General features: G+C 27.3%; 1 protein-coding gene across 1 annotated transcript; it reads right to left on the reverse strand.

The window, feature by feature from the left end:
• Positions 1-1304: 1304 nt before the first annotated feature.
• LOC106773771 (putative ER lumen protein-retaining receptor C28H8.4) lies at positions 1305-7126 on the reverse strand. The gene is made up of 6 exons (XM_014660518.2): positions 6700-7126; positions 3297-3496; positions 3045-3185; positions 2776-2856; positions 2394-2521; positions 1305-1525 (listed from the first exon to the last, which is right to left on the reverse strand). Exons 1-6 carry the CDS (start codon positions 6926-6928, stop codon positions 1486-1488), a joined length of 819 nt encoding a protein of 272 aa, XP_014516004.1. The 5' UTR covers positions 6929-7126; the 3' UTR covers positions 1305-1485.
• Positions 7127-16496: the final 9370 nt, after the last annotated feature.

Raw genomic sequence — 16496 nt, forward strand, 5'->3', positions numbered from 1 at the left:
ATTGAGTTTGACTTATTACATAATATTATTTATCACTTTTGGTATTCCTAAAATATTACAATACATTGTGATATATTTTTTATTTTTAATATAAAATCTTTAACTCCTCGAAATTAAATAAAAAAATGAATTTAATTACTAGCACATTTAAGGGCCGACAATTTGTTTGTTTTAAGGTATGGAAAAACGTAAATAAATGTCCGACAAGAAAAAACAGAAAAATTTGGAAAAAAAAATATATACATGAAAACAAAATTCCTTATACGTCATAATTTATGTATAATCGAGAAAAATTTGGGAGAAAAAGATAACGTATTTTTTAATATATACATAAATATAATAAAATATTTATCATGTAATTAATTATATTAAAAATACGATCAACATAATACTTTATTTATGTATACGTATATAATTATTATAAAAATATATGTTAATATAATTTGATTATTGTTAACATTTTATTAATAGTTATGCTCTTATAATAATAAGATAAGACTCAAAATTTACATATTAAAATAATATATAAAATGAAATTAATTATTTTACATTTATTTTCTTACAATTAATTTATTTTAATGTTTCCCATTTAATGAAATTTTACAATAATTTTTGTATTTTAATTTAAAATTATTATAATAAACTAATTTATATTTTTAAGAATTAATTTTTATTTCAACTTTACTTTATAATTTATTTTATAAAATATGTTCCAAACATCTTAACTTTTTTAAAAAAATTCTATTACGTCAAACTATAAAATAATTTTCACGAAGGAAATAATGAGATTATTAAAAGTAGGTTTTATTTGAGTATTATATGATGTAATTTTATCATAGATTTAATATGTTCTTTCATATTTTTTATTGTTATTTTTTATTTTCAATAAAATTGTTATATAATACCAGTGATGGTAACTTGTTTAGAGACTAAAAGAATCTCCTAGGTAGGCTTTGAAATCTTGTAATATCCAAAGTTTAGTAATGAAAATAACAACAAAGTTAAGAGCTGCATCATCACAATTTTTTGTAGACCCCTTCTCAAATTTTCAAAATGATCATTTTACTCTATCGTAAAGTTCAGAAAATTTTTCACAAGTTTTATGAAATAAAAATTGAAAAATGTTAACAAAATTTTTTTGACAATTTTTTGCAATCATTTATATGATAGTTTATAATTGATCCGTTTCAAATATATAAATCAATAAAATAATAATAATCAATAAAATAATAATACATAATTTGTTGTCAAAAATTTATTAAAACATCATAGTTCATAAAAATTTCAGAAAAAAAAAATTAGAGTTGCGGGAAGTAATATGAAAATTAGGTTAACACCAAAAGGATGTTCATATACAAAAAGTGATTCCAACTAAACATACACGGGACAACCTAGTCTCAGCTCAAAAAAAAATTACAACAAATAAAAACTCATTCCATCAATTAGGCATGATTTTCCTTTTTGATAGAATAGGTTCCAAGATCCTTAAACAGGCATTTTCCTCAAAAGTTGTCCTTGCATGAAGCTGAAAAAGAAAAGAAAAAACACAAACATATAAGTAATGACATATGGTAAAAGAATTTGTTTATATTTTAAAATACATAATTTAAATATCTATCGCTTTCTAAATATTATTCAATAGTGAAAACAATGATGATGATAATATAATGACTACTATTCAATAGACATAACAGAATAATAATAATAATAATAATGAAAATAAATATAACAATAATGAAAGCAGTAACAGTTGTTATGATATCAACATTATAACATGACAATGAAAATTAAAAGATATTTATAGTGGTGATAATTATTATAACTGAGATGATAAAAGTGAGAAGATGATAATAATGATAATAATAAAGTGTAAAGATGACATGAATGTACTTATAATGATAATAATACAACATGAAAGTGATGAAAAAAGTGACTATAATACTAAAGAGTGACATTTATATAAAGAATAATCATGATAAATATTGCAGTCTAACCTATTTTTTCTTCAAATAAAAAATATCTTGTATCAATACATATAAAATAATCATTAGAGTAATAATACTATGACGCACTTTTACATTCATTTCACACATGATATAAAGGTAAAATGGTTCAAAAAATATAAAATTTTATAGTTTTTCAAGAAAGAAAAAAATAAAAAATAAGTAAAAATTTAGATATGTCAAAGAATCATTTCAATAATCATTATAAATATCCTATTTTATTGCTCTCTAACTTATGTTTTCTTCAAATAAAAAACATATTGTACGAAGACAATAAGATAAAGAGAGTAAAGAAATGCAGCAATACTACAAATCAAATATTAATTTGGAAATTTTAGAGAAAGAAATGTCCTTAGAGAGACTTGAAGAAGAGGAAAGAAATTGAAGTACCTTTTCATGTAATAGTAACAAAAGTCAGCCAAGATGAAGGATTGAACCATCTCAGCCAGAAAAGCTGCCAAAAACCAAAAATAGCCACTTCCAGCCAAAAATAGATATGTTCCTCCGGTCTCGTAGATCTAGAAAATATTGCATACCAATTACACTACCTTTTAAAGTAAAATTGTGCTAGTTTTACACAACCTTTTGTTAGAAATCATGTGAGTTAAACACAACAAATGTTATACTCAATCTTGTACTATTTTTATTTTTAATTTGAATTGAAGTGATGCATGATCGACATTATTTTATAATAATATTATTTGAATAAGATAAAATTGAAAAAGTCCAAAAACAGATGAAGGAGATTAAACCAAGTGAACACTGATCTCACCTGAATTATCCAATAAGCCAGAGCCATGAATCTAGAAACACCAAGAGCAAATACATAGTACCCTGTAAATGTTTCAACCATCTACAAAACATACCACAATTACAACATATATTCCACAATCAATAATAATAATCATAAACAACACCATAAACCAATCACAGAATGACAAATAGATGAAGTTCAAATGTTGTCAAAAAAAAATATTGTCTACGTATTATTATCCTACACTAAATTCATATCAATAGTAGAACAAAGTACAGAGAACCAACCTTCGCATTCTGCATAAAACGAAGCTGAGGAAGAACAGAGACAGCTTCCAAATACAAACTGAATGCCCAAACTATTCGAATCACACGCCAATGGTGTGTTAAAGGGTGGATTAGTACTGCAACGATTGCAGAAGGGACAACCTAGGACACAGTGTAACACATGTTCTTGTTACATTTATTGTCGTCTATGCACATTCATTGCCAAATGAAAAGCATTATTCAAATCACATTATCACATTGAGACAAAATTACCACAAAGTAGAGTTTCATATTGTCAAGATCCTTGATATAGGATGACTTCAACTTGAATCTTATCATCCATATGACCACTAATGTTGAAAAAAGAGATATCAGATCTAGCACTGTGTGTATGTTAGCCTCTGTCAAAGTGCTACAACATAATCTTGCTGCTAGAAATAAAGCTGTGAGCTCTTGAGTCTTGAGGGATAACCCTGAAAATGGAAACAGAAACTTGTTATATTAATAACTCTATCAGAAATTATATAACCATATAATAAAACATATCAAATTCTCATTACATTAGAAAGTACCAAAACTTGGACATGAAAGAAAATTCAGAATAGGCTTTTACTTCCTGCAACTCCACAATTTCTTCCCACTCGTCAAGTTTTCAAAATGACTATTTTACCTTCCGGTAAAATGATTTCCTATTTTCTGGAACAAGTCATTCCGAAACGACATTTCTAGAACATTCTAGAACAAAATTTCAGAATATGATTTCCAAAATACATGAAATTCGTTTCAGAATAAAATTTTTGAAATAAAATTTCCAAAACAAACTTTTCAAAACACAAAATATCTTTCGAAAGAGAGTTTTCCAAAATACCTTAAATGAAATATGTTCTATAAAGCTTTACAAAACGAGTTTTCTTCTACATTTCTCTCTTCTTCTACCTCTGCAACTTTCTCTTCTTATGCAGGAGCAGGTGACAGTGATAACAATGATGAAATTGGTAGTATGGTGTGGTGTGGTATAGTTTTAAAGGATTATTGAATCTTTTCCTAATATTTTAGGGATGCAGTTAGTAATTGTGATGTGCAGTAAACAATAGCCTTCAAAATAAGGATATGACTGGGAAAAGTAAGGTTGTCCACCATAGGTTGCTTCACTCTTCACCTCCAACATCCCATTCTATATTTCTAACTTTTTTTAAAACTTTTTAAAAATAATTCTATTTTTAATCTTAATAAATATTTTTTTTTTATTATTTCCCTTTTTTATTAAAAATCTACGTATGAATTCCAATTCATAAATTTTTTTAATTTCATCTTTAAATTTAATAATAATCTAATTTAATTTAAAATTTTAATGTTATTTAATATACATTTTTATCTTAATAATTATTAAAATAATTATATTAAAAAATAAAAATAAAAAAATAATTAAAATAAAAGTAACAATAATTATAATAAAAAAGTAAAATAATAAAATAGAAAATAATAATTTAAAACTTGAATTAATATATTTGATTATATTAAATTATATTAAAATGTTAAATTAAATTAAATAATTATTAAAACATAAATAATAAAAAAAATTAAAAAAATTGTTAATAGGATATCCAAATCCATTGACATATGTTAACTGAGTGCGATATGTGATAAACATTTCTTTTTCAAAATTTTGTTTTTTATTTCAAAATTTAATATTAAATAATACTAAAATTTTAAATTAAAATAGATTATTATTAAATTTTAAATTTAAATTTGAAATTTAAAAAATTTATAAATTAGATTTTGAAAATCTATTAAAGAAGTACACACTGATTTAAAAAAAGTAAAAAAATATTTATTAAAATTAAAAATGAAATCTTTTAAAAAGTTAGAGATGCAGGTGAAACACCTTTGTTTGGATGGAATCAAACAAACATCTTTGTTTGGTTGGAATCAAACTACATTTTGGATTAGTTGGGCTTAAATTAAAATATTAATATTTTTTAACTTAAAAGTATTACATATAAATTCTAATATTCTTCTTGAGACTTAAAAAGATTAAGCCTATGAAATTATTAGACTGGGATACAGTTAGGTGATTAGGTTAAGCTAAATGAACCACCTAAGCTTTATTTATTAAGAAAATTCATTCAATTTGACTTTGTGTGAGCCAATCGAATTCATAATTTCATATAAAGTTAGGTTAGTTAGGTGTAGACTGTGGACCTGTAGTCAATCTAAGAATTATTATATATTACAATTATTATTTAATTTATTATTTTACCTGTGATAAGATTATAGTTTACTTTATTTTAACAATATCATGTTTTTATTCTACCCTATTATATTCTCTATATAGATCAACCATTTGAAAATTTGTTTTCTATTAGAAACACTTTTACTATTTTATATATACCATGAAACAATTATTTTCTTAAACTAAACACAATAGATAAATGATCAAAATGAACGAGTTAATAATATAAACTCTTTAAGCTTTGTTTAATTCTTCCAATGACTTTTAGTATTTAGTATATTACGTTCGCACTAATTTAAGTTTAATATATCATATTCGCACTAATTTAAGTTTAAGAGTGTATTTGGATTATTATTTAAAAATCTTTAAACCAAAGTTTACACGTTACAAAAATATAATTGAAGTTAATTTACGTTACTTTGACCACAACTTTTTCTGAAATCATCTAATTAATGGCATTAAACACAGTTTTTACTTTTCAACACTTCTTTTTCTTCTAAAACTAAACAATCTATGACTAACATGTGACTTCCCCTGTCTAAATATTATTTTAATGTTGTAAAAATATCATAATTTTATTAATTAAAATTTATTTAAAAAAATGCAAAATCCCACATATTATATAACTTTTTCAATAAATCACTACGTATTTTCAATTGACTTTTTTTAAATTAATACATTTTTTAGTTAAAATATTCTGTCATTAACTAGTAAAAAATGATAATCATTATGATTACAGTAGAACTGTGAAAATAGGTCACAACCTTGCTAACCAATTTAGTTCATTATGGATTTCCATCGAATTGAATTTAAAAAAGTTATATTTTATTTTATATAAATGAAATTCCATTTTAATTTTAAATTCGATTTATTCAGATTAAACTCGTGATAGGTAGAATTAACTTATTAATCCACCTACCTAATTTTATTTTATTAAAATTTAATTTTAATTTTATAAAAGAATATTTATTATTTTTCTTCTTGAAAAAATTATTTAAATTTTCTGTTTTTAAACAAGTGCAATTTGTTTATATTTAAATTATAAAAAAAAATTAATCTTTTTTATTAAAAAAATTATAATTAAATGACTCAATAAATTAAATAAATAATTAAAAAAGATAAATTAAAATTACCAAAAATATAAAACCTATAGTTTTTGTTTTCTAAAATTCCAAGAAGAAAAACCCAAAACTGCAATGGGATATGTGAATCAAATCAGATCAAATTCCAGATAGCCTGTAATTTTTTATAAAGAACATACCATTTTTTTTCATAACACAGATCATAAACACATTCAAAAACACAATCAAATCCAGAAATTGAAGAAAACAAAATCAAACCCAGAATTTTTTTAATTGAAAGAGGTGGTTATGATTTCTGTTGCTAACAACTGCAATCAACCAGAACGATAATTTATGAATGAATGAGGGAAAGAAAAAGTACCAGAGCATGTCTTGAGGGCAAAAAGCTTGTATATGAGAGCAATGATTCCAATAACATGGACTGCTTCAGAGGCTATGAAGTAATAGTAATTGGTTGTGAAGGTGAACTTCAAGGCCACCAAAGCACAGAGAGCAAGCAACGCCCCACAAAAGATCTTCACCTTCATTGGCAGCTTCCTCAACCTTTCAAACAAAACACTCATCCTCGAACTGCCCCTCTTTGTTCCCATCTCAGAATACCCAAATTTTCTCTAATCAAAATTAGGATTTGCTATTTTGTCCACAAAAAATTGCAAAGAAATTTAGACAGTAGAGAAAACAGAGGATCGAACAGAGACAGAGAGAGTAAAGAGAAGAGAGGTTTTGAAGAGCCACCGAGAGAGCATGCAGAAAATGGTAGTGGCAATGAGTTTTCTTGTATTGAATTGGGACCATTTCAGTTAAGGAAATGTTTGGGTAAAAGATATGTTATTTTGTTATTATTATTTATTATTATATAAAAAAGGAATAAACATTATTTATTACATTTTCTATTTGTAGAACAAGAAATAAAAGATTGACACGTGTATTTTTCAGACTGTTTTCGTATACTATTGGTAGAAACATCTCATAATATTTAATTAGTTTTTTTTTTAATTATTTTTTTTTCTTTACGACACTGATGCACTGTGAAAAACGTCAATTTAACGTTTTTTCAGGCAATAAAATTATCACGTCATCTTTCTATTTTGCAGTTTGGTATTAACTCCTCTATTTATTATTTCATTATTTCTTTCTCTGTATATATATTTTCTTAATCTTGAAAATGAAAAGGTACGAAAAAAATCAAAGTTATCTTAAATTAGACAAATAAAGAATATTTTTAAATTTTGCCCTTGAAAATAAGAGGAACATTTAATATATTTTTTTTTTCTTCTCAGAATAAGTGTTCTCCAATTAGCATGATTCTCTCATTATTTACTTATATAGCACTTTTCAATTTGGCGGTCAAAGTTAGTAATTGGAACTCAATTTTAAAACTAAAAAATCATTTTGTTTTGATTTTAAATTCGTGAATGGGTTAAATATTATATATCTTTGGAAACTAAAATTTTATTATGATTTTATCTTTAAATATATTTAGAAAATAGAAAAAAAATATTAAATTGTGTTTGATTTCATTCTTAAGTGATATAGACTTTATTTCCTTATTTTAAGTTTTAAATAGTAGGATGATTTATAAAGTTTTTAATATAATAATAGGATAATTGTAAGAACATAGAAAATATACTATTAGAGTAAATATGTGTATTAAAATAATAAGATCAAGTATTTTATTTTAAAATAATCGTATAATATAAATAGAAATTTCTAAAGATCGTCTTATCATTTAAATACTTTCTATCTCTCTAAAATATTATTTTTTGTTTGACTATCATGAGGTACCCAGACGATCACTATATCAAAGACTACAATCTGATTGATCAATTAGGCGAATCGTGTGCCGGTAAGCGGTTAACCCTTTTCTCTAGCGTCTAGGGTTCTTGATCCTGCGAAATGATTCTATTTGCATGGATCAAGAGTTCCTTTCCTTCAATTTCTAACTCAAATTAGGTTCTAAAAATTCTTTTCTATCACCAACTGGTGAATTGTAGACATTTTTAGATTTTTTTTGTGGTACAAGCAAATTGTCGGGTATCCTTGAGTTGTGTTTTTGATTTAAGGTAAGAAGAGCTAATTAAATATTTTAAAATAGATGTATGCTGTAGGAGTTTGATAATTATTATGATTAACTGTTTAAATTGGAAAAAAATGTGAATTTGATAGTAGTAATTGGATGAAACGTATGCTTAGAAGATTTATGGTTGTTGATTATGTATGAAAATTTGTTATGTATGTGTTCATGATGTTGCAGTTGATTTGATTGAACTGAATTATGCAAAATTTGACTGTTATGGTAGAATAGAACTACTTGTTAGTGGTTGTTTAGTCCAAATGAAGGTTTGAGGTAGGGAAATGGGGAAAATGGGGCGTGGAACAAAATTAGGGAAGTTGGGACTGTGTTTGAACTGGTATGGACTTGTTTAATGCATAATGATGTTAAAGAATTGAGTTAGTAGGGTGGTGGTGGTAATGAGATAGAGTTCTACTTGTGTTAGAACTACGTTTAGAGGAAGTGAGGTAGTGAAAACTTGAGTTTGGGGTTCTGTGAGTAAATGGTCAGTTTGGACAGTCTTGGTAAGTCAATTGGGACTTACTAGAGTTCCTAAGTTGCTTGGAATTGTGCCAAAAGTGGTAGAATTCAATTCGGGTCTCTAAGTTGAGTTTCCTTGTTTAAATTTAGGTTAGAAGTGTTTAAACAACCTTGGATGAGTATAATGAATTATATAATACAATCTAGGAGGGTTAGAAGTTGGGAAAAATAGTTGGAATTGGTAAACTTGGTGTAGGTAACGTAATTCTGCATATTTTGGTTTTGCAGATTATGCAGACTCACTGAGCGAATGGTGGTAGAGGTAAGTCATCTGTCTGAGGGCTTTCGCTCAGCGAGTGGATTCGCTCAGAGAATGGTTGAGGTCTCGGAGCACTGTTAGTTTTATTCGCTCAGCGAATGGTTCAGGTTTTAGTTTACTCTTTAATTCCTTGTTCTAGTTTGATTTAAATGAAGTTTTGGTATTCATTATGAAGCATGTATGAATGTGTATTATGTAGGTGATTGGTTATGTCACGAGTTATATTTCAAAGTGAAAGTATGGTTTCAAAGTGGTGAAAGTAAAGTTCCAAAGTAGAATCTCTTGGTGAGATTCAAGTGTATTTTAGAATGAATACAACAACTCAGTCTTTGGGGTTATTTTAAAACTCCAATGGTTTTTCATTCTCACATAGACAGGATTGATCCATGTCGTGAGGAGTAGTAGGAGATCTTAGTCTTGGAGGCTTCCAATATGCTTCAAGGCCCGAAACAGACTAACCTCGTGAGTGTGGTAGGGTGAAACCCATTGGCAATGACTTTGCAAAGCAACAAAAGCCACCACGAGTGCACGACCCGTCATAGCTCAACAATCATTCTAAGTCTGGACGGTCAAAGTCAGTGTTGTGTCATGCATAAAGTGTTTAACTTATGAATGTCTAATTATGATTGTATGATATGTAGTTAGTAAATAATATGTTTTTTTTATTTATTTAAACTAGCTTATCCTGTTGTTTGTTGTTTGTGTTTTGTATGTGTTGATGTTCTTTTCTTTACAATGATCATCATGTGGGTGTGAGCAGAGGGAGGCGAGGTATCTCTGGAACAAGCATTGGACGAAGTAATTTTGTATATAGTTTTGGTTAGTCTTGTAAATAAAGTTTTAAATTTTATAGTTATTTTGGATGACTGTAAGGTTAATACTTTATTTAAAGTTTATAAATGTTCTATCTTATTAACCATGTGACTACTCTAATATGGTTTTATAGTTATATTTTGGGATGTTACAATAATATTATAAAATTTTAAAATTAATTTAAATGTTAATTTTTAAAATATAATTAATTTGTTTACTTATTTATATAGAGTTTGTAATAAATATTATCAACCTAAATAAATTACTTATATTAAGATTTTTAAATTTAAGAAATAAATTTAAATTAATGATTTGAAATAAATATTAGGAAATTTAGAATGATATGAACCTCTTATGATTGTTATGAGGATTTGTAGAATTTCAGTTTATATTAAAATCAATTTGGATGTTGCCCAAATGATTTAATATTGATTTGACACAAGACTTTTGGAGTTATATATATTCATTCAAAAAATGAATATATATATATCTCAGTCTTTGGGGTTATTTTAAAACTCCAATGGTTTTTCATTCTCACATAGACAGGATTGATCCATGTCGTGAGGAGTAGCAGGAGGTCTTAGTCTTGGAGGCTTCCAATATGCTTCAAGGCCCGAAACAGACTAACCTCGTGAGTGTGGTAGGGTGAAACCCATTGACAATGACTTTGCAAAACAACAAAAGCCACCACGAGTGCACGACCCGTCATAGCTCAACAATCATTCTAAGTCTGATAAGATTGAACTATTTATTTACAAGAGATGATTGGTGATTTAGATGACCCATTTACTATAAGCATAAGAAAGAAAACGTATATTTTAAGTACTAATTGATTATTTAATTCTTTTTTCTTTTAACGTTGTTTTTCATTGTTCTTCATTACCTATTTAATGTCGTTTTTTTCCTCTTGTTATCCTGACAATTAATTATATTTATTTAAATTATTTAAATTCAATATATCACATTAATTAACTGTACACACATAAATCTGAAAATATTACAATAAATTTCAAGTAATTATTTTAATTAGTAATAACTATACTCAAATATTTTTCTGTTATGTCAGTTTTTTTCAATATGACTTATTTGTTGTCCTAATTTTAATAATTTATATTTAATTTGATATTTTTATGATGTCATCTAAATTATTAATAATAAATTATATACATTAACAGTGTTTGAACGAGTAATAGTTTATTTTTTCTTTTATGATATGTTCGACAAAATATACATAGTGTAACATCATTATCTTCAATCTCCTAACACATGAGAAACTCTGACTATTATTGTCAACTACCTTGCACCTCCACTTCACAGTATTAACAACAGGTCATCATCATCCAAAACACAATTGTCAACTCCAATAACTATAATAATTTTTTTCAGCTACTAAGTTTCTTACATTCTTGTAAATTTAGATACGTTTAATTGAATTTTTATTAATTTTTTTATTGAAAACTTAAAAATTTATATATTTCAACTAAGTCCTTGCTATATTTTTAATAGAATGATGTTGTTGTTATTTGACTCCTTAATTTTCTTTTTACCTAGTGATAATTTATAAAAAAAAAATGAAAATCTATGACGATAAATAACTTTTATTACTTCAAATAAAAAAACTGTGTTAGAGATTTAATTTAAAATATTCAAATATACGAAGAATATAAAACTTAATTAAACTAATAAAATATATAATGAGAAAATTAAATTTATTTTCATAATAAATATAGTTTTTAATAATTTTTAAATATCAATAATATATTAGCACAATATTAATTTCAATATTAAATTCACATTCATAACATTAACTTACATCATTAATTATATTTCCAAATTTTACAATTAATAATTTTTCTAACAATTAATTAAGTTAATAAATTAATCATATTTAAAGAATTTAATTAATTTTAAATTAATATGAAAAATCTTAGAAAATTTATTAAGAGTAGAAAAATGCTTTATAAATAATACTCATATATTTTATTATTAAAAAGTCAAAATTATAAATAAAATTTATTTAAATGAGTTTCATTTTATAAAAACCTTTGTCATTTATTCTCTAAAACTCATTTTCTCTCTCTCTAAGATTATTAAATCATTTTCATCTCTTTGAAGATTCGAACACATCATACGAGTTATAATGTAGAGAGCTATAAGATTAGAGCTGTTAAAATGAGTAACCTGACCCGACCCAACCCGATCCACCACGAGTTGATCACTTAATATGCCAACCCAATCCGGCACATTTATTAGCGAGCCGAAAAAATTCAAACCTGACCCGACCCACCACGGGTTGGTGGGTTAAACGGGTTGGCTCATTGACTCACTTAACTTTTTTTCACTCTCTTATGAAATTCTTATAACATGTTACTTTGATCAATCAAATTAAAACAGTAATAATTGGATCAAGTGATATAAAAGAAACTAAAAAACTAAAGAATCTAAATTATTAAGTAGCATGTATTTATTTTGTATTTATTAATATAAAAAAAATTAAAGAATCTTAGTTATCATAAGTAACATGTGTTTATTTTGAAATAATTAATATAAAAAAACTGAAAAATCTTAATTACATAAAGGATGTTATATATATATATATATATATATATATATATATATGATATTTTATATGATTTTATATTGTTATGATTGTGTATATTAAACAATGAAAAGTGTTTGATGAAGTGGTTAAGTGATTGTAAAAATATTGTATATATTTTTTCGTGTTATTAATTATTAAAAGTATTGTAAAAATATTGTATATATTTAAATATTGTAAAAATATTGTATATATAGGATGTTTAAATATTGTAAAAACATATTGTATATATTTTCTCGTGTTATTAATTATTAAAAGTATTGTAAAAATATTGTATATGTTTAAATATTGTATATATAGGATGATTTATATGACTTTTTCGTGTTATTGTAAAAATATTGTATATAATTTTCCATCATATCTCAAACATTAAGAGTAAATCAAAATTAACTTCCTAAAATACAACCTATCTTTGATTGTGAAATATTTAGTGAGAAGACAAAGATCTTGGTTATGAAGGATGTGCGTTTTAAATAATTAATTTACTTAATTCGATTTCAATAAAAAAATAGGATTTGAATAATTAATTTAATTAATTAATTTAATTAAAAAAATAGGTGGATTTGTGAGACAACCCGATCCACCACGGGTTCAACCCGTGTAAACTGGGTTTTTAGTGAGCCGGGTCAAAATTGGCTCGCATCAAAATTTTCGCATTTTCTTTTTCAACCCAACCTGACTCAAACCCGTGGTGAGCCGGGTTGACTCACGAGTTTCAACCTATTTTGACGACACTATATAAGATTGTTCAATTAAAATTGTTAATAAAGTAAGTTTTCTTTTTTATTTTTTCTTGATCCAATTTTTGGTTTGCTTGCATGTCCCTATGAGGGGGTTGCATGCATCCTTAAGTAATTTTTGGTGATTCTTTACTTTTTTTGTGGTCATAAGAGTACAATAAGATCATTAATTTAGGTCTTCTATGTGTAGTTAAGGATTTGTGTTTTTTGTGGGGTCTTTGTAAGCTAGGGCTCTTCCTTGAGGTAAGGGAAACTTTTGTATTTACGAACCTATAACTATTAATCTTTGAATTTTAGTTTATATGTTTGAGCAAATTTGATGTGTATGTGATGAATTAAGGTTAAGACGTGAATTTATTGATTTTATGATATATATAGATTAATTTATAACTACTTGGTGTTGAATCTGTGTGTTTTGACTTAAGGGATCTTTCATAACTATTGATTTGGTATGTTAAAGAGCAATTTTTACCTTGGTTCATGTTGTTTTAAGCTAAAATTCGTGCTTAGAAGGTAGAATGGTCCAAGTTAGTGATTGATGTGAGCATGGGCCTTGTTATTTCACTGTACTCTTGTCGGCGGTTGGAGCTCTTCGTATTGTAATATGAGAGGAATGTTAAGTCTCGAGTAGAGGCAGAGATTCGAGTGTCACCCTTCCTCTTACGATGGGATCGAAAGGGTTAGATGTCTCATCCAATGATTTCGGCTTGTGCTGAGTATAATGTCCCGATATGCGTAGTATCAATGTTTTTACTCATTAGTCGTTGAGGAGTTAGGGAGATAGGTCTGAAGTTGTGACAAAGGATAACACAAATGATGATATGATGGTATGCACTAGACTATGATTATTGATCTTATACCTTATTGCATGTTTTATTATGATTATTTTGGTTGCTCACCCTTGCATGTTGTGGTTGTGGTTTCCACCTACGATGATCGTACTTGTACGAGAGTAGATGTTGCAATAGATATAACTACATCGGAGTAGATCGACAAAAGACGTGGGAAATACTTTTTGGGATTTCTATTTTATTATTCATTCATACTCGGCTTTATTATTTTGTAAAGGACATGTTTCGGTTTACTTTGTGTTACTTGAAACTCAGTTAAATTGTGGTTTTGCTTTCGTGTTTTGTCTACAAATTTATAAAGAATTTTGTTTAAACGATAATAACTGTTTTATATAATTTTCTGTTATACTTAAAATGAGGATTATTATTTTATTACTAATGGCATCCTACTAAGGGTGTTACATTTTGGTATTAGAGTCTGGTTTTCGAAGACTTTTAGGGAGTGAGCTTCACTAGCTTTGTTATGTGATTATGATATATTGTGTGATTAGTTGTGTTATCTTCTTAATTTATAAACAATAAAGATGTCGTGAAGGGCAAAAACTCCTATCAACACTACGAAAGAGCTAGTGTAAGCCATTCAACTGATGATGCAAGTTCTATAAGGGCAACATGCCAAACCCACACCCAGGCATCGGGTGGTATGAATGACTAATTGTGCTACAATCCTACCAAGTTTAATAGGAAGGCTACACCAGACGAGGTCAACGACTAGATTTGTAGCAATTAGCATATTTTCCAAGTGATTGAATGTTCTAAGTGGCAGAAGCTAGTATTTGCTACTTGCATGCTAGCTTAGGGAATTGAGTACTGGTGACGAGGTATGAGACATGAGATGGATGCTCGAGGGGAAGCAATCAACTAAGAGAACTTCATAGCAAGATTCTTGGAAAGATACTTTCTCATTAATGTCAATTTTGAGTAGGAAGAATAATTCTTAACCTAGCAGCAAGGGAGCAAGTCTATGCAGTCTTACAAGGAGCAGTTCGAGTATCTGACTCAATTCTACACTCAGAACGTAAGCAAGGAATGGAAGTGTAGAAAGTTTGAGAGGGGCTTGTATCACAACCTATTGAAAGTGATTGTCCACTTTAAGATCAGAGAGTTCCTAGAGATAATGGAGCAGTCCAAGGTGGCAGAATAGATGAAGGAGGCATGGCAAGTGATAAGGACTTAGAGAGGAAACTCCTCAGGAGGAAAGCATAAAAAGAAGTTGTACGAGTGGCCCCACAACAGTTCAGACAGGGGACTCTGAAGTGCATTGAGTGTGGTGGAGATCATATAAGGCGAAACTGTCCCAAGCTCTCGGATGTTAAGAGGGAAGGAAGGATGTGCTACATTTGCAACAAGTTGGAGCATATATATGAAATACCTAGAAAACACTATAAAAGAGGTTTGAATAGTGTTATAGGAAAAATTTTCTCCAAAAGAGTAGTTTAACAATCTTGTCAAGGACTAAATGATTTATATAAGTTGTTAAACACTGGACTTGGAAATTTTTGCTCAAACTGTAAGTTCTCAAATAAATATTTTTCAATCATATAGTTGAATCCACTGCAGTGTTTTGAGAAAGATAACTCTTAATGAAAAATAGTCTTTAGTGACAAGAGCTCTTATAAACAATTGATATAATAAACAACTACTGCAGAGTTTGTAAGGAAAACATTTAGCAAGACTAAAGTAATAAACACATAGTTATTTTATACTAGTTCACTCTACCGAGCTACATCGAGTTCTCCTCTAAGACCTCTTAGAGGGTTCCACTATAATTTTCAACAAGATTACAACTGAGTATTCACACCACTCATGGTCTCACCTAGTCAATCCTAGTAACCCCCATTACGCTAACTAGAACCGAGTTTCACCCCTTCTGGTTGTGCAGTATTCTTCACCACTTATGGTATCCCTAAACACTCCCAATATCTTTCCGATACATTGTCTAGTTGAGTTTCATCCACTCCTCGTTTCCACTAGACAAACTCGTCTAACTACCATTTAATCCCATCGAGTTAAGTCTTAAGTGTTTGAATTCTCTTTAGAATTTGCAATTAGTCATATCGCTTACAAGTCTTTAATGATTACTCTTGCAGAGAGGATGTGTACACAATACAATTCAATCTAATCGACATTTAAAGTTTTCTCTCCTTTTACAACAGTAAGCTTATGATTATATAAAGTTTAAGAGTATATAATAGATAATCAGAACATATATAAGTAACTCAAGTAAACACATATAAAATCATATATTTGAACACATTAAACTTATCACATTCTAGAGACTCTAGAGACTCCCTTGATTCTAT

This window comes from Vigna radiata, chromosome 9 (assembly GCF_000741045.1).
Source record: "Vigna radiata var. radiata cultivar VC1973A chromosome 9, Vradiata_ver6, whole genome shotgun sequence".
Taxonomy (NCBI): Eukaryota; Viridiplantae; Streptophyta; class Magnoliopsida; order Fabales; family Fabaceae; genus Vigna; species Vigna radiata.

Coding starts and splice junctions, on each gene's coding strand:
- LOC106773771 (XM_014660518.2), bottom strand. CDS start 6,928: ATGGGAACAAAGAGGGGCAGTTCGAGGATGAGTGTTTTGTTTGAAAGG. Junction 3,497..6,699: donor TGCCCTCAAGACATGCTCTG/GTACTTTTTCTT, acceptor TTCCATTTTCAG/GGTTATCCCTCAAGACTCAA. Junction 1,526..2,393: donor TGTTACTATTACATGAAAAG/GTACTTCAATTT, acceptor TTTCTTTTTCAG/CTTCATGCAAGGACAACTTT.